This window comes from Oncorhynchus gorbuscha, linkage group LG18 (genome assembly GCF_021184085.1).
Source record: "Oncorhynchus gorbuscha isolate QuinsamMale2020 ecotype Even-year linkage group LG18, OgorEven_v1.0, whole genome shotgun sequence".
NCBI lineage: Eukaryota > Metazoa > Chordata > Actinopteri > Salmoniformes > Salmonidae > Oncorhynchus > Oncorhynchus gorbuscha.
In genome coordinates, this window is record NC_060190.1 from 45,010,462 (window position 1) to 45,034,132 (window position 23,671).

A 23,671-nucleotide genomic window follows, 5' to 3' on the forward strand; every position below is an offset into this window, starting at 1 on the left:
AGTTTTACTTTAGTTTCTTATTGCGAACAGGATGCATGTTTTGGAATATTTTTATTCTGTACAGTCTTCCTTCTTTTCACTCTTTCATTTAGGTTAGTATTGTGGAGTAACTACAATATTTTTGAGCCATCCTCAGTTTTCTCCTATCACAGCCATTAACCATTTTAAAGACACCATTGACCTCATTGTGAAATTCCTGAGTGGTTTTCATCCTCTCTGGCAACTGAGTTAGGAAGGACGCCTGTATTTTTGTAGTGACTGTGTGTATTGATACACCATGGTCAAAGGGATATTCAATGTCTGCTTTTTTACCCATTAACCACTAGGTGCCCTTCTTTGTGAGGCTTTGGAAAACCTCCCTGGTCTGGTCTTTGTGGTTGAATCTGTGTTTGAAATTCACTGCTCGACTGAGGGACCTTACAGATAATTGTATGTGTGGGGTACAGAGATGAGGTAGTGTCACGACTTCCACCGAAGTCGGCTCCTCTCCTTGTTCGGGCAGTGTTCGGCGATCGACGTCACTGGCTTTCTAGCCATCGCCGCTCCATTTCTCATATATCCATTTGTTTTGTCTTGTTCCATTACACACCTGGTTTTCATTCTATAATTACTGCATGTATTTAGTCCTCTGTTCCCCACCATGTCTTTGTGTGTAATTGTTTATTGGTATGTGGATTTTGTCAGGCACTTTACTTTTGCTATGTTCTATGTTTTTGACACATTATTGTTCTTATTTGCTGTCATTTTTGGACCGGAATTAAAGTGCGCCTGTTTATTACACTCCGCTCTCTTGCACCTCCCATACACACCCCTGACAGGTAGTCATTCAAAAATCATGTGAAACACTATTATTGAACACAAGAGTGAGTCCATGCAACTTATTATGTGACTTGTTAAGCACATCTTTACTCCTGAACATATTTACATAACAAATGGATTGAATACTTATTGACTCAAGAAATTTCAGCTTTTAATTTGTAATTCTTTTTTTTTTATTCTAAAAACATAATTCCAGTTTGACAGTGTGGGATATTATTGTGTGTAGGCCATTGACTCAAATCTCAATTTAATCCATTATAAATTCAGGATGTAACACAACAAAATGTGAAGAAAAAATGTCAAGGGGTGTGAATACTTTCTGAAGGAACTGTACATGTCTTTTGGTCTAGTCATGATGTGACGATCCCAAATTAATTTTGAACATCGCAGTCCGTCTCCTCCCGATGCTGCCTTGCCCCTTTAATTTCCCATTAAGTAGCCAGCACATTCGGGTTGAATATTTTCCAGAAAATCTCAAATGTTCCTTTCAAAGAAAATTGCAACCCCTCCAGTATTCCTGTTCCCCGACCGTAAATGCTTTTTAAAAGCATATAAAAGCCTACGAGCAAAAAAAAACTAAGAAATACATTTCTTGTTGCATTTGCTGCAATTAAATCAACTCAAAGTTCTCTGAAAGTCGCCACAATATGTAGTTGATGTAGCCTAGTTTAAATGTAGGCCTATGAAGCATTGTTGGCCGACTTGGCCGAAAATATTATGAGGTTAGGGATGAATCGACATTTACAGAATGGGTACCTGGAGGGAAATGGGGAAGGGTCATTCTTTTTCCATTTCAGTCAAGGGAAGGGTTTAGTATATATTTTTTTATATCTAGTCCAGGGAAGGGTCGTGGAATTTGTAATTTATGAAATTTCAATATTTCTCAGTGTTTTAATATTAGTTGCTTATTAGGCTATACCTGTATATCGATATGTGCCCGATGCCAGCCCTCATCTTTGATTCTCTACTGGGCGCGCAATGTCAATTGTGCTTATAGGATAGTTAGTGTGGTCTTTAATCAAATGATACATAGCCTATAGGCTATGAAGTGCATGCTCGGAGAAGCACAGGGCAAAGTTATATTTCTAAGATAGGTGCTGGGATGGTGTGAATAAAACTAGGCTGCATTACACACTGCAATGGCTATTCTAAAACTGAGCCCCTGCCTGCTCTGCTCTTGCTGATCAAAACCTTTTGTGCTGCCCTACCAACCCGGTGCTGTGTAGGCCTACAGTGGCAGTTCAGGAGGAGAGTCAAAGAATTCTTCAGAAAATCATTTTTGATTAGGCTTAGTCTGAAAAATGCAATGTCTTGGGCGCGGAATAGCTTATGTTCTGTTCAGTTTGAGAAGGAGAGCGCGAAGATGAGAAGGTGGACCGGAGGTCAACTTTAATAGCTTGCTACTACTATAATTAATTTGAATAAAAACAATATGTTCCTTGCCCATGATGTATTTATCAGAGTTAATGACCTCACAATGAGCTAGATTCGAGTAACTTACATTGTGGTGCTGAAACTTGAAGCAGCATTAGCGACACAATCAATCAGAAATGGACACCTCATGGTACTGAAAGTAGGCAAATTAAAGTAGGCATAATTCATTTCAACCTCTTCATGTTAATATGACTTTACTAACAACAAGAAGGCTTTTTGTTAGAGTCTAGTTCTTCCTATTTAGAAAATAAGAAGTAGCCTACCAGTTTGACAAACTAAATTAGGCTATAGGCTGCTATACAGTGCATTCGGAAAGTATTCACACCCCTTAACTTTTTCCACATTTTGTTATGTTACAGCCTTGTTCTAAACTGGATTTGTTTTACAAGCCCTTAACCAACAATGCAGTTTCAAGAAAATCCCCCCCAAAATAAGTGATAAAAATAACAAATAATTAAAGAGCAGCAGTAAATAACAATAGCGGGGCTATATACAGGGGGTACTGGTACAGAGTAAAAGTGGCAATGTGCAGGGGGCACCGGTGTTGAGGTAATTCAGGTTTTTATGAACATGTAGGTAGAGTTATTTAAGTGACTATGTATGGATGATGACAGAGAGTAGCAGCAGCGTAGAAGAGGGTGGGGGTTTGGTGGGGGGGCTGTGCAAAAAGTCTGGGTAGCCATTTGATCCGATGTTCAGGAGTCTTATGGCTTGGGGGTAGAAGCTGTTTGGAAGCCTCTTGGACCTAGACTTGGCACTCCGGTACCGCTTGCCATGTGGTAGCAGAGAGAACAGTCTATGACTAGGGTGGCTGGGGTCTTTGAGCATTTTTAGGGACTTCCTCTGACACCGCCCGGTATAGAAGGTTCTGGATGGCAGGAAGCTTGGCCCCTGTGATGTACTATGCCGTACGCACTACCGTCTGTAGTGCCTTGCAGTCGGAAGCCGAGCAGTTGCCATACCAGGCAGTGAAGCAACCCGTCTGGATGCCTTGATGGTGCAGCTGTAAAACCTTTTGAGGATCTGAGGATCCATGTCAAATCTTTTCAGTCCCCTGAAGTGGAATAGGTTTTGTCGTGCCCTCTTCACAACTGTCTTGGTATGCTTGGACCATGTTAGTTTGTTGGTGATGTGGGCGCAAAGTAACTTGAAGCTCTCAACCTGCTGCACTACAGCCCTGTCGATGAGAATGGGGAAGTCCTCCTTTTCCTGTACTCCACAATCATCTCCTTTGTCTTGATCACGTTGAGGGGGAGGTTGTTGTCCTTGCACCACACGGTCAGGTCTCTGACCTCCTCCCTATAGGCTGTCTCATCATTTTCGGAGATCAGGGCTACCACTGTTGTGTCATCAGCAAACTTAATGATGGTGTTGGAGTCATGCCTGGCCGTGCAGTCATGAGTGAACAGGGAGTACAGGAGGGGACTAAGCACACACCCCTGAGGGGCCCCCGTGTTGAGGACCAGCTTGGCGGATGTGTTGTTACCCTTACCACCTGGGTGCGGCCCGTCAGGAAGTCCAGGATCCAGTTGCAGAGGGAGGTGTTACGTCCCAGGCTCCTTAGCTTAGTGATGAACATTGAGGGCACTAGGGTGTTGAACATTGAGCTATAGTCAATGAATAGCATTCTCACATAGGTGTTCCTTTTGTCCAGATAGGAAAAGGAAGAGTGGAGTGCAATAGAGATTGCATCATCTGTGGATCTTTTGGTGCAGTGTGCAAATTGGAATGGGTCTAGGGTTCCTGGGATAATGACCAGCCTTTCAAAGCATTTTGTGGCTACAGATGTGAGTGCTACCAGTCGGTAGTCATTTAAGTAGGTTACCTTAGTGTTCTTGGGCACAGGGACTATGGTGGTCTGCTTGAAACATGTTGGTATTACAGACTCAGACAGGGAAAGGTTGAAAATGCCAGTGAAGCCACTTGCCAGTTGGTCAGCGCATGCTCAAAGTACTCGTCCTGGTAATCTGTCTGGCCCAGCAGCCTTGTGAATGTTGACCTGTTTAAAGGTCTTACATCCGCTGCAGAGAGCGTGATCACACAGTCATCTGGAACAGCTGATGCTCTCATGTATGTTTCAGTGTTACTTGCACCGACGCGAGAATAGAAGTTATTTAGCTCGTCTGGTAGGCTCGTGTCACTGGGCAGCTCTCGGCTGTGCTTCCCTTTGTAGTCTGTAATAGTTTGCAAGCCGTGCCACATCCGACGAGTGTTGGAACCGGTGTAGTACGATTCGATCTTAGTCCTGTATTGACGCTCTGTTTGTTTGATGGTTCGTCGGAGGGCATAGCAGGATTTCTTATAAGCTTCCGGGTTAGAGTCCCACTCCCTGAAAGTGGCAGCTCTACCCTGTAGCTCAGTGCGAATGTTGCCTGTAATCCATGGCTTCTGGTTTGGGTATGTACGTACAGTCACTGAGGGGACAACATCATCGAAGAACTTATTGATGAAGCCAGTGATTGATGTGGTGTACTCCTCAATGGCATTGGAAGAATCCCGGAATATATTCCAGTCTATGATAGCAAAACAGTCCTGTAGTTTAGCATCTTCTTCATCTGACCACTTTTTTATAGACCAAGTCACTGGTGCTTCCTGCTTTAATTTTTGCTTGTAGGCAGGAATCAGGAGGATAGAGTTATGGTCAGATTTGCCAAATGGAGGGAGAGGGAGAGCTTTGTACGTGTCTCTGTGTGTGGCGTAAAGGTGGTCTAGAATTGTTTTCTCCCTCTGGTTGCATATTTAACATGCTGATAGAAATTAGGTAAAACTGATTTAAGTTTCCCTGCATTAAGGTCCCCGGCCACTAGAAGCGCCGCCACTGGATGAGCGTTTTCCTGTTTGCTTATGGCGGAATACAGCTCACAGATGAAAACTCTCTCGGTAGATGTGTGGTCTACGGCTTATCATGAAATACTCTACCTCAGGCTAGCAAAACCCAGAGACTTCCTTAGATATCGTGCACCAGCTATTGTTTACAAAAATGCATAGACCCCCGTCCTGTGTCTTATCAGAGGCTGCTGTTCTGTCCTGCCGATAGAGTGTATAACCCGCCCGCTGTATGTTCTTAATGTCGTCGTTCAGCCACAACTCGGTGAAACATAAGATATTACAGTTTTTAATGTCCCGTTGGTAGTATATACCTGCTTTTAGTTCGTCCCATTTATTTTCCAGCGATTGAATGTTAGCTAGCAGAACAGAAGGCAAGGGCAGATTAGCCACTCGTCACCTGATCCTCACAAGGCATCCTGATCTGTTTCCGTGAAACCTACGTTTCCTTTTCCAGCAAATCACGGGGATCTGGGCCTGGTCGGGTGTCCGTAGTTTATCCCTTGCGTCCGACTCATTGAATAAGAACTCCTCGTCCAATTTGAGGTGAGTAATCCCAGGTCTGACGTCCAGAAGCTCTTTTCGGCCATAAGAGATGGTAGCAGCATCATTATGTACAAAACAAGTTACGAACAAAGCAAAAAAAAACGAATCCAAATAAATGGTTGGATAAGAGCCGATAAGACGGCAGCTCTACACTCCGGCTGCATCTTTTCCAAATTCTGGGGAATTTGAAAAGGTTGTGGCTGTTTTTACTTTATAACTGTTCGATTCCTGTGTATATTTACTAATTTACAGTAGTAGTCTGAAAGCGTGTAAAAAAAATATATTGATTGCTATTAAATAGCATTTCCAGTTTGTACAGGAACACCCGGTATAACCGGAAGGGGCTTGCAATTTTCAGCAGTGTAGATTTACTTGAATTACTTACCTGGCCAGAGTATTTTCTATGCCCAAGGTACTCGACTTTAATAAATGAACCAATATTATAATTTGAGTGGATAAAAAAAAGTGTTTCAGGTGATGCAATTTGCATCGTGAAATTATATTTTTTCCTGATTTAATTTAGGTGAATACAAGAAAACCCAAAGATCTAAGTTGTTTGAGGTTATTTCAAAACAATGTGCATTTAAGGAGTTTATGAGAAGTTTCCATTCTATCACTGACTTTTTCATGAGTCCTTTGTAATGGTTCACTACAATGGGGTCGGCAAGTCTCTATTTAACCTTGGATTTGGCTCAAGTACTTGGACAGTAACCTGCTCTGCCTCCCATTGCAGGACCAAGTGTGCAGCAGCTCAGCAGCTCTAGCAACCAACCCCTTTTCCTTGGATAGCGGACAGACCAGATATATACAGTTGAGATGTTTTGGCACTGGCCTACACAAAATACCTCATAATGTCAAATGTGGAAATATGTTTTTAGAAATGTTTATAAATTAATCAAAAATTAAAAGCTGAAATATCTTGAGTCAATAAGTGTTCAGCCCTTTTGTTATGGCAAGCCTAAATAAGTTCAGGAGTAAAAATGTGCTTAACTAGTCACATAATGAGCTGCATTTTGAATGACTACCTCATCTCTGTACCCCACAAATACAATAATCTGTAAGGTCCCTCAGTCGAGCAGTGATTTTGAAACACAGATTTAACCATAAAGACCAGGGGGGTTTTCCAAAGCCTCACAAAGAAGGACACCTATTAGTAGATCGGTAAAAATAAAAAATAAAGCTGACATTGAATATCCCTTTGAGCATGGTGATGTTATTAATTACACTTTGGATACACACTTTGGATTGTGTATCAATACACCGAGTCAATACAAAGATACAAGCGTTCTTCTTAAATTGCCGAAAGGTAAGGAAGCCAGGTCAATGGTGACTTTAAAACAGTTACAGAGCTGAATGGCTATGATAGCAGAAAACTGAGGATGGGTCAACAACACTGTAGTTACTTCACAATACTAACCTAATTGACAGAGTGAAAAGAAGGAATCCTGTACAGAATAACATGCATCCTGTTTGCAACAAGACACAAAAAAATGTGGCAAACCAATTCACTTTTTGCCCTGAGTACAAAGTGTTATGTTTGGGGAAAATCCAATATAACACATTACTGAGTACCACGCTCCAAATGTAAAACATATTGGTGGCTGCATCATGTTATGGTATGCTTGTAATCATTAAGCACTGGGGAATTGTTTAGGATAAAAAATAAATGGAATGGAGTTAAGCATAGGCAAAATCCTAGAGGAAAACCCAGTTCAGTCTTCTTTTGCCCAGACACTGGGAGAGGAATTCGCCTTTCAGCAGGACAATAACCTAAAACCCAAGGCCAAATCTACACTGGAGTTGCTTACCAAGAATACAGTGAATGTTCCTGCATCGCCGAGTTACAGCTTTGACTTAAATCTGCTTGAAATTCTATGGCAGGACATGAAAATGGTTGTCCGGCAATGATCAACAACCAATTTGACAGCGCTTGAAGAGTTTTTAAAAATAATAATGGGCTAATATTGTACAATCCAGGTGTGCAAAGCTCTTAGAGACTTACCCAGAAAGACTCACAGCCGTTATCACTGCCAAAGTTGTTTCTAACATGTATTGACTCAAGGGTGTGAATACTTATATAAATGAGATATTTCTGTATTTCATTTTCAATACATTTGCAAAAATGTCTTCAAACATGTTTTCACTTTGAATCCATTTGAATTCTGGCTGTAATACAACAAAATGTGGAATAAGTTAAGGGGTATGAATATTTTTTAAAGGCACTGTAGCTGTTCAAATGCTCCTGAATAGAATATATATATAAATATCCTTTGTCCTTTTGAGACAGATGAGTGACATCATTTCGCCAGTGCCTTGCTCTTCCACAGGGGGCTTACTACACTGTAAAGGCGAGGGAGTGAATTTGACAGTAACTTACAGGCAGCTCAGTGGCAAGTACATTTCTGTATTTCATATTGCAGTACAGCTACTGTAATCGAAATACAGTATGTAAGCAAGCACTATGTAATGACACACAGTACAATACCGTAGAATTGACTGTATAATACTGTGAAAAAGTAAATGCTACCATAATCATAAGGAGTGAATGAATGAAATTCATTGAGGGGAGGGGTTTGTATTTCACAGTATTTTACTGTAATTACACAGAATTGGTGCAAGCAGGTTGGCTGCTAGGTAATGCGTTTACATATTACAGCATAGGGGAGAGTGGGGTAAGCTGAGACATTTCTTACATTCAGAGTCACCATGTCAAGGGAAATATATTTTCTTTCTAACAAAGATATCTACATATATTTCAGGATGTTGTGTGTCCCTGGAAATAATCAGAATTCATGTAAACATAACAGTTTTGAAAACATAGCTTGTACAAAAAAAAAGTGGTCTCTTGGCACAACTTACCCCGGATATGGGGTAAGTCGCGTAAAAGGACAGGGTAAGTTGAGCCGCCTTGGGGTACGTGGGTGATGGAGTCCTGTGACAGTGGGTCATAGTGCTGGTAGGTCAAAGTTTGATTTGTGGAATGGGTTTTGGTATATTGTTTATCTTAAATGTATGCCTACATTCAGATATAGATCTCTCAGTTCAATATCACTTACCCCTCCATTTCTTGACCAGTTGTCTGGGACAGGGACGTTGTTTCGATGTGCCAATTCGTAGAAACGTTCTCTGCATTTGAGGCTACTAAGCCCATGAAACTGGTCTGCGAAATTCTTGATATATTTAGGAAGCTCAGACTCCATGTCATCAGATAAGACCTCGTGTTCCTCTGCTACTCTCTCATAGCCTCTCTTTCGCACAGATACATGTTCTTTTTTCTTTTTTTGTCAATGTACCTCTTCAGTGTCATCCAGTCTATTTATTCATCCCTTAGTGCTGCTCAAATGGACTTTATCCCTTCTCTCACGTCGTTGGCTGCTCTCTGAAGAACCTCAAAGGGGGATGGACCCCTGCTTATTTTACATTTCTATATACACAGGGCATGATGATGTCTGCTCTGTAACAATACAAATGTTGAGTTCATATGCATGCCATATTGCAAAACTACTATGCATATTATGCATAAAACAGACCAAATATAATCATAATTTGTATGGTATAGTGGCCATTGGCTCAACTGGCCCCAAGACAAACATTTTGACTACATTAGCCCACACAGCTACAAGGATGCACTTTCATACTAGGTTTAGGAACTTATATTGTAGCTTAAAGAGAACTGATGTATGAAACAATCTAAAACAATCTACTTTGCTTTAGATTCAAGCATCATGAAACCTATAACACAATCAATTATTTTAACTTTCTTCAAATACATTTTTTGGACCTAACTTGCTTACCACTTTTTCTATGTGGTTTCTTCCTCCACAGACTCCATCAAATGATATACCTCTTCCTAAATATTCGGCCGAATGATAAATTCTGTGTATGGTTTCCTAGAAACAAGGGGTGGCACAACTAAAACTTTTGCTCAACTTACACCGCTCTCCCCTATCAATGAATATTTGGTGTTTTATATCACTTGCACTTATAGAGGCCTGAACAAAGGCTTCCAAACTGGCAGCAACTACAGAGCAAAACAGACCAAAAGAACATAGCAAAATGCTCAACCTGTACAGGTTTAAGACTTGTTGCCACTTCAATCTGTCCCCTATACATGGATCATTCTAACCACGCAATATAGCCTCTTACAAGGCACCCCTCAAAATATGTTAATGAGACAGATACAACAATACCATGCACCCACTAGCGGTGCTCCAAAAATTCAGTGCGTTACTGTATTCTGTGGGGTGGAATTACAGTACCATTTGAAATACAGCAATTCTTTCCCACCACCCACAACATTTTCCCACAATGCACCACAATTTACAGTATGCTGCAGTAAAACGTTTCACAGTATTTTAATGTTGATAATGCCCCAAATTAACGTATAAATTACAGTTTTCCATTACATTGTAGGGTGGATGGCCCCCACTCTCTCGGCATTCCAGTTGGGTCACTAAGGATGAGGGACTTTTCACTATGAGACAAAATAGCCCATGCTTATGTCCCATCGCCCCCCTTTAATCTGAGACAAAGGGCTCTCCGTCATTGGAGTAGACCCATCACCTCTCGCCCCAGACACTACGCCGGTGCGTATAGGGAGAGTAATGGGGAGATATTCACCACCCATTAGGGTGGAGGGCAGTCCAGGAGGACTGAACGGTACCGGATTGACCTCCAGGGTTCCGGCATGCTCATATGAATACCATTCTCTGCCTTTTCTGCAGCGTTGTCACATCCTTTTCAGGACGGATGGCATGACTGCACTGGCGTGTATCAACTGGCTCACCAGAAGCGATAGCCAAGGAAGCGCTGGTTAGCGGAGTTAATGCTACTCCTTTACGACCAGCCCTAGCAGCTCCCGTTAAGCAGAGGTCTACTGACCCAAGAGAACAGAGAGACCATACAGAGTGCCAGGGCCCTTTCCACACGCTCAATGTATAATGAAGTGGCATGTGATATGTCGTTTTATGAAGGGTGCACGTCGCTTACGCCCAGTGCCAAATCCTTTAGTCCCATTTTGGGTCATGTGCTTGAGGCTACTTGAGCCATTTGAGCTACTGGAATACTAGAATGCATTGAGCTCTCTCTTTCAAACCACTTTACCATAGCCTTTATGTCCACAAAGTGAGTGAGTGAGCTGTTTGTCAGTCCACCACTCGTGCCTGGAATTTGCCACAGGGTTATCCAAGGTTACCTTACAGCCTAACCCCACCTTTGTGCCTAAAGTCAGCAATGCGTATCATAGCCTCACTTTGGAGCTTTTTTATTTTTTCTTCCACAGAAGAAGAGCGTCTCAATTATTTATGTCCATTACGCGATTTACGCACCTACTGTACATTGACATGATGAGAGCCTTACGGAGGAGCAACCAGCTCTTTGTCTCCTGGGCACCTCTCCACACGGGTAGGCCCCTCTCTCGTCAACGGCTATTCCATTGGATAATGGAGGCTGTCATTTTAGCCTAAGGGCCCATTCCACCAGAGGCATGGCTACATCATGGGCATTGTTCAAAGGCATCTCTGTACAAGAGATTTGTGATGCTGTATATTGTGCTACCCCTTATTCATAGGTTGCACATCTGTCACTCGGTCGCGTCCTGCCATTGTTATGAACGTTCTCAAACCGCCCTCTACCGGCAGTGCAATAGTGGTGCCCTAAAGTCATGATAAGCCCAGTCATTCTGGATGGAGGCTAATGACTGTTTAGTCTAAATTACACTATAGGGCCTGGAAATACGATGACATTACTAAAGTAGTCAAATATTTAGTAGGAAAAAACTTTGCCAGCATTATCATGTCATCAAATTTAGATGGCAATGTTGTCATTAGCTAGCAAAGTTAATCATAAATAGCTAGCAATGCTAATGTTAGCAAGAGAAAATGTTTTTCTACTATTTCTTGCCTCCTTTTGAATGCACTTTTGCTGAAATCTTCATCATCGCTCGTTGACGATGCATTGAGTAGAATGCTCAGTTGGGCATCAGTCCAAAACTAATGTTTCAAACAATATTGAATAGGTGAATACCTTTATGAGGTTTTACTGACTGGAGGTCACTGCGCCTTCCTGGCACATACGTTCCTCAGTGTCGGAGCCTCTGAGGGGTGATACTGTCGGGACAGTTTTGGCTTCGGAGAGCATATCTGTGATACCGGTAGTGGGCTATATCCCATTGTGAGCTACCAAAACTAATATTTCAAAGAGAACGTAAAGGGATACTTCAAGATTTTGGCAATGAAACCCTTGATCTACTACCCCAGCGTCAGATAATCTTGCGGATATCATTTTTATGTCTCTGTGTCCAGTATGAAGGAAGATAGAGGTATTTTCGTAAGCCAATGCTAACTAGTGTTAACGCAATCACTGGAAGTCATATTCTAACACTAATTAGCAATTGTGCTAACGCTAGTTAGAAACTTCCTTCAAACTACACGCAGAGACATAAAAATGGTATCATCTTGTTCATCTGACTGGGGAAGTAGATAAAGGGCTTCATTGACAAAATCCCAAAGTGTCCCTTTGAGGTTACTGTTGTAACCCCGGGTTGTCTGATAGTAGATTGAGGCATCTCACCGCGCTTCCCTGTTTGCAAGCGTGTGAGGGCGAAATATATGCTTGAAAATGACCAGAAGGCAGGTCCGACAGATGTTGTGTGATCTGAGCCTCCATAGTGATCCACCTTAGGAGACATCTTTCACTGTGAGATACCTCACTATATTATCAGAGAACCGGGGTTACGAAAGTAACCTTAAGTTTTCCATTACAGTGTTTATTTTAGACTATGACAGACAAACAGATACGATCGACCAATTAACTAAAAGAGACATTTGATCAGATTCTCTGGTAGGCGCGGCCTACCTGGTACCCCTAACTCAAACTCAGCTCAAATGTTATAAGTCGAAACGGTCTTCTGTCTCAGTGTCACACATCTTTTGGCCATGTGTCGGACTCACTCTCGCTCATGATGTATTCGTTCCAGTCGAAGCCCTTACTGCCATTGGCCAGGAAGTTCTCAGTGGAGTTGATTGGCCAGATGACACATTTCTGCCGCAGGTTGCCCATGAAGAGCTGTAGTCCAATCAAGGCGAAGACACTGAGACAGAAGACCGTGAGGATCATAACGTCTGACAATTTCTTCACCGATTGAACTAGAGCACCGACGATGGTCTTGAGTCCTGGGGGGAGGAACCGGACATAAGCATTCACACACACACACATACGTGCACACACACACACACACGTATGTATGTGTTTGTGTACACACATACATATAAAACACACAAGCACACATACATACACACAAACAAAGAGAAATGGGCATTGCTGGAAAGTACAAGCTTAGCTATGAATTATTTGTATAGAGTTTATATAGTAGTAATACAGTGGTAATACAGTAGTCCATCTCATAAAAGTGCATTTTGTTCAAGTTAACATCAAACCAAAACTATTGCTGTGTTTTGAATTACCAACATCTAAATTTGGACAGGTATAACAGAAGTATTCTAAACTGCAGGCGTATGTGTAATAATAATAATAATAATAATAATGCTTATGGTTGATATATTTTCCTCTATTTTCCATGAAGAAAGATGTATTCAAGTCAAAAACGTTGATACCTCAATGGTGATTGTGTTCCATATTGTTAGTTACTGTTAAGTCATATTGAACTAAATTATAGCGAGAATAGGATCCTTAATAACTACGTCAAACAATAGCACAATAATTAAAGACACATACAAAACAGCCAGAAGATGGTCAGATATTCAGGCACCTTAAACACCACAACATAGAAACACAACAACATTGAGACTGCCCCTACATGAGATTTCCATAAGACTGACACACTTCAGTGACGATCAGAATACTCCTCAAATGTTCTAAATCAACAAAATTACACTGAGGCAGGCTACATCAAAATGATTCTAAAACCTAATGGGTGATGTAGTTGTGGAGGGATACCAATTTAGGAATTGTTTATGTTAATTTATAACATTATGTGAATAAATGTTTTATGTCATTTAGATGCCCTTATGTTATTTTTCTGTTCAAGTCCGGGTTTCACAGGCAGTGTAGAACATCCTTGGAAACAGTAGGGCCACTCTCATATCAAATAGATGGAAACAACTACAAAATATCCACCAGATTGACCAAACACAGCAGCACAGCACAACGAAGAGAGAGCGTAGGACTGGGCTCAGTCAGAGGAGGAAGAAGTGAGAAGAGAAGAGAGGACAGGTGAGGGAGGCAAGGGTTAGGGGGACAAGGGTTAGGGGGGACAAGAAGAAATGACAGGTTGCATGCAGGTCATTTAAACGCCAAGGCTAAAGGAATTGACTCCATGTCATCATCACCTGTCTGTCTGGCAACCGGAATGGTGACTTAGCTTGGTTCCCATGGTTAGAATGGTTCCCATCCTAGGCACCCCCATCATGTCCCACTGGTGCTGTGTGGTGTGATCTCCACTGGGTGAGCCTTTTAGGCTGGGGCCCCTTTAGATCAGAGGCCTACACTGGAGACTGAGCCAACACTACTTACTGGACTAGATGTATTTTATGCACAAATTCACATTCACTTCCTGCCCCAGACACTTGTTCAACAACACTTTTGCACCATTAGAGTGTTCTGCAGTTGAAGTTACTACAACATCTCAAAAGGCTAACAGATACTGGGAACAAATAATGAGTCAGTGTGGTGTGTGTTACATAAAACCTAACTGCTTTACAATCCAACACTTCCAATGGTGCAATGTATAAACTGCCCCTGTGCCAATATCTCAACTCCCCCAGAGAAAGAGCCTTCAGTTGGATCTCCAATGTATTTGCATATCACTGTGTCTATGTCCTTCAATTCATTTCTCTGTTGTGTTTATGCCTTATTTTCCCAGGATAAACAGAAACGAGAAGTCCACATTCAGGATTCACTGCTATAGTCATATCTGAATGGAATTCAAAGTAAAGAAGCCCCTTAAAAGCCAGAGTTGTAAGATACAAAAAGCAGGTATCTTGAAAAGCTTCATGCAGCGTATAATGTGTTGTCAAACTAGGCTTGGCAGTCTTAAGAAAATGAAATGTTCTTCAGAGTGCTCCGTTATTGTCAGGGGACAATTGTTTTCATACAGAAACGTGATGTGTTTTAAGTCTGTGGCATAGATACATCAGTGTTTAAAGATTGTGACAACAACTAAGGTTGACATTTGAACCCAAACTAATCAAATGTCCTAAAAGTATGTATTCACCTGCAGTACCAGTTAAAAGTACCAGTCAAAAGAACCAGTCAAAAGTTCCCTGTGGACAGTACCTGTCCAACAGAGAGTGATAATGTGTTCATAGCCACCAAATGAATGAATATACAGTATCATTCAAAAGTTTGGACACACCTACTCATTCAAGGGTTTTTCTTTATTTTGACTATCTTCTACATTGTAGAATAATAGTGAAGACATCAAAACTATGAATTGACACATATGGAATCATGTAGTAACCAAAAAAGTGTTTCAAATATATTTTAGATTTGAAATTCTTCAAAGTAGCCACCCTTTAACTTGATGACAGCTTGCACACCCTTGAAGAAACACAATCACCTTTTTTGGTTACTACATGTTTCCATATGTCTTATTTCATAGTTTTGATGTCTTCACTATGTAGAAAATAGTACAAATAAAGAAAAACCCTTGAATGAGTAGGTGTGTCCAAACTTTTGAATGATACTGTATATTCATTCAGTTGGTGGCTATGAACACATTATCACTCTCTGTTGGACAGTGAATCGAACCTCTCTGAAGTCTGAAGAGATACTCATGCATGGTCTAAATAAGAAATGCCTACAAATACAATGTGTGAGTGTGAAACCCTTGTCTATCACTTTGACTTTGAGGTTAAGATGGCAATAATAATAATAACTATTCTTTAGTTTAAAAAAAAATGTGAACAATATAACTTCTGATGTTCCTCATACTAAGACTCTGAGTTTTCCCTAACCAAGGGAGGGTTGTCAACTAGGCCCTGAAGTTTTACCTGGGGGGGAAAGTCGGGCTCCTACCCATACTAGCTGGTGTCAATATACTGTATGAGGCTGTTAATGTCACTTTGAGGGAGACTACTATTAAAATAATTAGACGAAATGTGATGTGTATCCCACCCACTTATTTTAGGCTGTTTGTCTTTTAGTATGTCATATCAGGGCCACCTGTTCCACTTAACACCACAAGACCGCAAGTAGACTGCTAAGCCTAACAAAAATGTATTGCTACCATTTTTGATTGTTTGAAAAAGAAAAAGTAAACAAAACAGGTATCATTTCTGATGCATCCTCTTTAAGGGTCTAAAGTACTAAGAAATGATGCGAATCCAATTCATGAGAAATCAAAATAAGCTCAGCCTTAGTATGTAAATGGGAGTCTCACCTGGAATGACTGAAATAGTTTTCAATGCTCGGAGAACCCTGAACGTTCTCAGCGCCGAGACATTCCCCAGGTCCACAAATTCTGTTACATATCTGTAACGGGGTAGGATCACACACAGAACAAAACACCATGACACAAAAAAAACAAACGGTAACACACACACACACACACAAACCCACTGATCAAAAGAGCGGACGCGCAAGTGCCTGACACCAGCACCCCACCAGAAGATGACCGGCAGGAGGAGTGGACACCACAGCGCGCGCGAGAGAGAAGCACCTATCCCTCCAGGAGAGAGGAGCGAAGGTGGAAGAGGAAACGAAAGGAAAACAAAACAAAACCAGACCTACAGTGCCTTCAGAAAGTATTCATACCCCTTAACTTATTTCACATTTTGTTGCGTTACAGCCTGAATAAAAAATGGACTGAACATTGTTATTCTTCACCCATCTACACACAATACCCCATAATGACAGTGAAAACATGTTTTTAGGAATCTCTAGCAAATTTATTAAAAATGAGATGCAAAAATATCTCATTTACATAAGTATTCACACCCCTGAGTCAATACATGTTATGGAATCCTCTTTGGCAGTGTTTACAACTGTGAGTCTTTCTGGGTAAGTCTCTAAGGGGCCGATCCCGACCAAACAATTAATGCCTTTACTACGCACGCCTTTCCTATGCACTTATCCGTATTTGGTATTTAGACTTGCCTTATTCAATAGCAATATTAATGTGCTCTGCAGGTGTGGCTACCTTCCGAGCTCTGAATACATTTCATTCAACCATTGAAAAGCTTCCCACTTGCTGGACAACAGAATCATTGGCTCATTGGTGAAATTAGCATTAGGACAATATCTTTAATTAAATCATTAAAAATCCTTTATTAATGGAATTGCAGACAGAAGTTGACAACAGGATCATAACACATGTTTCCGAGTAGGTTCTGCAAAATATAAAAGGTCCCAATTTATTTGATTAAACCCGAAGTCCAGCCCTAGTGATGTCACCGCCTAAGTCATGACCTTCTCCTCCTGAGACCAAAACCATGCCTACTCAACACTAAAACTCTTGTTTATATAGCTATCTAAAAGCTTAGCAGTAAATGTCCAAGTTGATTTATAGTGGAATGTCTGACTAATCTCTTATCTCTTACACTCCCCTGCAGAGTTCTGTCTTCACAGTCACACATTTCTCAGACAGTTTCTTCGTAAGAGGCAGAGAGCCTAGAAAAGTACTGTAGAACAATATTAAACCTCATAATGTATATATATAGTTAATCTGTAGTCAAGGACCCTATAAATGTAAGGAGGGAGGGGACTTATAACCCCTCCCCTTCTATTAATACAACATAAGCATAATCAATTATTATAATACATCAAAAATTTGGTACAGCCCCTATCATGACCCCTAGGTGAACCCCTTTAAACACACCTCCGCCACACCTTCATTTATTCAAGCTCCACCTAAAACTAATAATGGGTGAATAGCATACTATTCTCGTGCTTAAGTTCAAGGTCAGAATATGCATAGAGGGAAAAGCGCATAAAAAGGGAATTACATTCAATTTGCGGCACTTAACTTGGGTCAGAATATGGGCCTATGAGCTTTGCACACCTGGATTGTACAATATTTGCGCATTATTATTTTTAAAATTCTTCAAGCTCTGTCAAGTTGTTATTGATCATTGCCAGACAGCCATTTCCGAGTCTTGCCATACATTTTCAAGCCGATTTAAGTCAAAACTGTAACTAGGCCACTCAGGAACACTCAGTGTTGTCTTTTTAAGCTACCCCAGTGCATATTTAGCCTTGTGCCTTAGGTTATTGTCCTGCTGAAAGGTGAATTTGTCGTCCCGTGTCTGTTGGAAAGCACACTGAACAAGGTTTCCATCTAGGATTGTGTGTGTGCTTGGCTCTATTCTGTTTATTATTATCCCCCCCCAAAAAAACTAATCCTTGTCAATGACAAGCATACACATAACATGATGCAGCCACCACCATTCTTGAAAATATGAAGAGTGGTACTCAGTGATGTGTTGGATTTGCTTTTAGGTTCATACTTTTTTTTTGCAGTTTTACTTTAGTGCCTTATTGCAAACAGGGGTTTTACTGTGGAGTAACTACAATGTTATTGATCCATCCTCAGTTTATCCTATCACAGCTACTCTGTAACTGTTTTAAAGTCAGCATTGGCCTCATGGTGAAATCCCTGAGCAGTTTCCTTCCTCTCCGGCAATTGAGTTAGGAAGGACACCTGTATCTTTGTAGTGACTGTGTGTATTGATACACCATCCATCCACCTCTGGCCTGCTCGCCTCCCTACCACTGAGGAAGTACAGTTCCCGCTCAGCTCAGTCAAAACTGTTCGCTGCTCTGGCTCCCCAATGGTGGAACAAACTCCCTCACGACGCCAGGACAGCGGAGTCAATCACCACCTTCCGGAGACACCTGAAACCCCACCTCTTTAAGGAATACCTAGGATAGGATAAAGTAATCCTTCTCACCCCCCCTTCCCCCCTTAAAATATTTAGATGCACTATCGTAAAGTGGTTGTTCCACTGGATGTCATAAGGTGAATGCACCAATTTGTAAGTCGCTCTGGATAAGAGCGTCTGCTAAATGACTTAAATGTAATGTAAATGTAATAAGTGTAATTAATAACTTCACCATGCTCAAAGGAATATTCAATGTCTACTTTTTTTAACCCATCTACCAATAGGTCTTCTTCTTTGTGAGGCATTGGAAAACCTGCCTGGTCTTTATGGTTGAATCTGTGTTTGAAATTTACTGTTCGACTGAGGGACCTTACAGATAATTGTATGTGCAGAGATGAGGTAGTCATTCAAAAATCATGTTTAACACTATTATTGCACACAGAGTGATTCCATGCAAATTATTATGTGACTTGATGAGCAAATTCTTACTCCTGAACTTATTTAGGCTTTTGCCACAACAAATTGGTTGAATATTATTGACTCATGACATTTCAGCTTTCATTTGTAATTAATTTGTAAAAAAATCTAAAAACATAATTGCACTTTGACATTATGGGGTATTGTGTGTAGGCCAGTGACACAAATCTCAATTTAATCCATTTTAAATTTAGGCTGTAATACGACAAAATGTGCAAAAAGTTAAGGGGTGTGAATAATTTCTGAAGGCACTATAACACTGACCCATCGTGACTCCCCTGCCCGCACACACACACACATGCATAGTCTTACCTGGGATAACAGAAATTGTTTTCACAACCCTGAACGTACGCAGAGCTGACAAATTGCCTAGGTTTACAAACTGTGTTATACACCTGCAGAGTGGTTCAGATCACAGTTACTCAACAGCCATTACAGAATGAGAGACAGAAGGCAGAGTTGGGGTCAATGCCATTTCAATTCAGTCAATTCAATTGAAATTGCAATTGCATTTTTTTTTCTCGTTGAAAAGAACTGAGAAAAAATGGAATTGGAAGTACAGTTTACTTCCTGAATTGACTGAATTGAAACAGAATTGACCCCAACCTTAAAATAAATAAAAAATACAAAAATGAAATTTAAAAAAAGAAAGGAATATAGATTAAATTAAATAAAGCAATACATACATACAATACTCTCTACCTCCATATCCCTATTTGACCCTTACAATAACTAATACTAGTAACAACACAATACTCAGATGTTAACATGCAGGAAAGTCTGATATTGGAGGGACTCACAATAAGAGATGGGAGAATATTAAATCAAATATGGCCCAAAATGTTTCACAATATTGCACATGTAAATCAGAGAAAATGTATTGTTGCGGCAGGGCAATCATGCATTGCCAAACTCTAACCATTTCAATATTTGCATAACTTTCAATCATCAAAATCTCCCTTTTACCAAATTCTCAGAGACTGCTATCCCTGTTCATGGAAATCATGTTCTTCGGTAGGATATTTTCCCACCAACATTTTCTATTCTCACTTTGAGTTCTGTGTGTGGCTTTATGCAACGTGTTGTTTTTAAAGAGAGAAACAATGGAGTAATCATACATCATACATTTTACACATCTGTATAAGCTCTACATCATTTCAATGAGCTATGTCACTCTCTAGAATTGAATTTGTGAGCCACAACATTTAAGTGGCTTCTCTTTGAACAAACCCAAACATGTTTATGTGCCACTCACATAAAACGCAACATTACAAATATACCTGACTTCTTACATATACTGTATGTTCAATTGATTGATTGACTCAGTTGAATTAATTATATGATGTTGAATTAGTACTTGGAGACGCTTCTACATCTTGGATTATTTTGCATGTTTTGAAATATTCCCTGATATGGAATGTCCTGCCTGGCCCAACCTTGTCACTCTGGTAGAGTTGGAGGCATAGAGAGAGATGGAGGTGTAGAGAGAGACGAAGGTGCAGAGAGAGATGGAACTTTAGAGAGAGGTGGAGGTGTAGAGAGAGATGGAGGTGTAGAGAGAGATGGAGGTGTAGAGAGAGATGGAGGTGTAGAGAGAGACGAAGGTGCAGAGAGAGATGGAACTTTAGAGAGAGGTGGAGGTGTAGAGAGAGACGGAGGTGTAGAGAGAGGTGGAGGTGTAGAGAGAGGGATACGGGGAAGAGGTGGACTACTTACGCCATAGAGATCACCATGAAGTCCAGCCAGTTCCATGGATCTCGTAGAAAAGTGAACCCGTCTATACAAAAGCCTCGCGCCACAATCTTGGTAAGTGATTCGAAGGTGTAGATACCTGTGAAGGTGTACCTAGAGCAAAATAAGGCGAGAGACAGTGAAAGGGCGAGATATGTGAATAAATGCATACTAATTTATAAATGTTTTACAAACCGTTTATGAATGTACATAGGGAGTTATAAATACTTACTCTACTATCTTGTTCCATTCTGGAGGATCACTAAACGTCATGAAAACACAGTTGGTCAAAATGGTGCTCATGATGATCATACTGAATACCGTGAGAGGGAAGAGAGTTAAGAAAAGATTGACCATATACACCCCACCACCCATCAACATACTGTAGCAACATGGCTGAATATACTGTGAGACGTTACAAGGACATATTGAAAGGACAAAGAGAAGGAAGATGTTCCAGAATGATGTGGGACACAAGATCTAGATCAACGCACAAGGATGATTTGGCCTGTATCACTTCTTTTCTGTTTCTTCAAACAATCAAAAGAAAACATCACAATCACGAGCTCCTTCAACCTTAAGATTGTGCACAATACATAGAATAAGTATATGTGCTTTGTCATTTACGCAAGATAAACAACAAAATCATAATCTCAAAGCAAGACAATGCACCACTTGAAAGGATATGAGTGTATCAAAATCTTAATTGCTATTCGCCTAAAGAGACTAAAAGGGCTGATGACGTACAAGGAGTCCGTGGCGTGGAAGCGGAAGATTGTTTTCCCTTTGTTTAGGACTATAAACGTCTGTGGAGAGAGAGAGAGAGAGAGAGAGAGAGAGAGAGAGAGAGAGAGAGAGAGAGAGAGAGAGAGAGAGAGAGAGAGAGAGAGAGAGAGTTGCATTAACAAGAGCAATACAAGTCATGACACATACAGGACATGTATAAAAGACTGTCACTGTGGTCCCCATGCTGAGACAACAGAAATGGAAAGTCATGACTATGGTATTCCAAGCTGACTGTTCATTGGCTGATCTGATTCCTGAGCTCCTCTCTGAATCTTAGGGCACACAGAGTGGCTCCACCTATTTTATGGAACTTGCTACTTCAGTTTGCCATGTCCTTTCACTGCAAGAATAATTATTTTGTATTACGACTTTAAAAGTTTAAACCCACTGTAACCTGGCACCATTAGGACTGCTCTGTGCATTTCCTCCCAAAAGCAATCAACAAGAGGGTACACCTGATATCGAGATATGAGATATAAACAGAGAATATACCAAACAGTAAGACCACCTTTCTAATATTGAGTTGTGTCCTCAGAACAGCCTCATTTGAAGAACTGGGTTGCAGTTCTTGACACAAACCGGTGCGCCTACCATTCCACGTTCAAAGGCGCTTCAATCTTTTGTCTTGTCCATTCACCCTCTGAGTGGCACACATACACAATACATGTCTCAATTGTCTCAAGATTTTAAAATCCTTCTTTAACCTGCCCCCCCCCCCCCCCCACCACCCCCTTCATCTACACTGATTGAAGTGGATTTTACAAGTGACATCAATAAGGGATCATAGCTTTCACCTGGATTCACCTGGTCAGTCTATGTCATGGAAAGAGCAGGTGTTCTTATTAACTGTTTTAACACTCATTGTGTAATGTGATACTGAGGTATAAACAGGCTCTATCCTAAGATGTGCTGAGTCTAACCTTGTGCTTTATGGACACACTAGGGCACAGGGTGAACAGCAAAGAGAACCACAACATCTTCTCTCATAGAATGGTAAGACAGAGACTTCTATCCTTAAGTCAACCATGATCTTAATAGTATCTTCAACTAAAGGCCTAGTGTCACGCCCTGACCATAGAGAGCCCTTAGTTCTCTATGGTGTTTAGGTCAGAGCATGACTAGGGGGGTGTTCTAGTCAATGGTTTTCTATGTTGGTGATTTGTATGGTTCCCAATTAGAGGCAGCTGGTAATCGTTGCCTCTAATTGGGGATCATATTTAGGAAGCCCTTTCTCCCACCTGGGATATTGTTTTGTGTAAGTGCATTCAGCACCACGGCTTTCGTGGTCATTGGTTTTTTAAAGTTTCACTTAAATAAAAGATGTGGAACTCAACTCCCGCTGCGCCTTGTTTCGTCCTTTATGATGCCCGTGACACCTAGCACATACACAAGCCTCTTTAACTCATGTAAAGACATATTTCACAAGTATTACAGAACGCGTGAAAAATATATAACGGGATTCAATGCCCAGGTCTAAATAGCCTTATAACAACCCTTTATTCAGAAAATGTTATGTTTCAACAACTTGTTGTCCATTTAAATAAGTACCCAACCTCTTTTCACCATCTGGCATAACTACTGTACCACTTCCAGTTAGAGTAACTAAGAGCCCCTGACTGGCAGTGATGGTAAGAGATCCCAGTGTCTGTGTGTGTTCCTTCTTTCCTGGCTAGGTTTCACATGTACAGTAACCTCTATAGAAAGGCTGCCTGGCTAGCTGGTGGACGACAGGAGACGGGACAGGAGGAGAAGCTCTTCCCTCTCTCCAGTCTGTGGCCAAATGTCTGTCTTCCTCTCCCAGCTTAAAGCTCTTACTGGAAGAGAACTGCAAATGCTGCCATCGATCAGGCCCGGATCTGCTGACTCCAGCCTCTCAACAACCACTCCCAACCCATAAACAAGCCCCGGCCAAGTGGGTCTGCGGTGATTGTGGTGGGGTTAACTCTGAGAGAAACTGGAGACATTTTGTTAGTCCCCACAAAGTCAAATGCTATTTCTAGGGGATTTAGGGTTATGGTTAGAATTAGTGTTAGAATTAGGTTAAGGGTTACGGTTAGGAGCCAGGGTTAGTTTTAGGGTTAGGAGCTATGGTTAGTTTTAAGGTTAGGGTTATGTTTTAGGATTAAGGTTAGGGTTTAGGGAAAATCTGATTTTGAATGGGACTGAATTGTGTGTCCCCACAAGGTTAGCTGTACAAGACTGTGTGTGTGTGT

The 23,671-nt window shown here is 41.1% G+C and overlaps 1 protein-coding gene across 2 annotated transcripts in view; it reads right to left on the bottom strand.

The window, feature by feature from the left end:
- The window catches only part of LOC124002912 (sodium channel protein type 8 subunit alpha-like), a 122,547-nt gene that overhangs the window by 79,484 nt on the left and 19,392 nt on the right, over nt 1–23,671 (bottom strand). The window contains exons 3-7 of one of the 2 annotated variants that reach the window (XM_046310747.1): nt 21,348–21,478; nt 20,905–20,985; nt 20,658–20,786; nt 16,025–16,116; nt 12,576–12,797 (exon numbers count right to left, since the gene is read on the bottom strand). In XM_046310747.1, coding sequence (XP_046166703.1) covers nt 12,576–12,797; nt 16,025–16,116; nt 20,658–20,786; nt 20,905–20,985; nt 21,348–21,478 — 655 coding nt within the window. Of the gene's footprint in view, nt 1–12,575; nt 12,798–16,024; nt 16,117–20,657; nt 20,787–20,904; nt 20,990–21,347; nt 21,479–23,671 lie in introns of those variants that run through there. The other variant, XM_046310746.1, reaches the window with a different exon arrangement.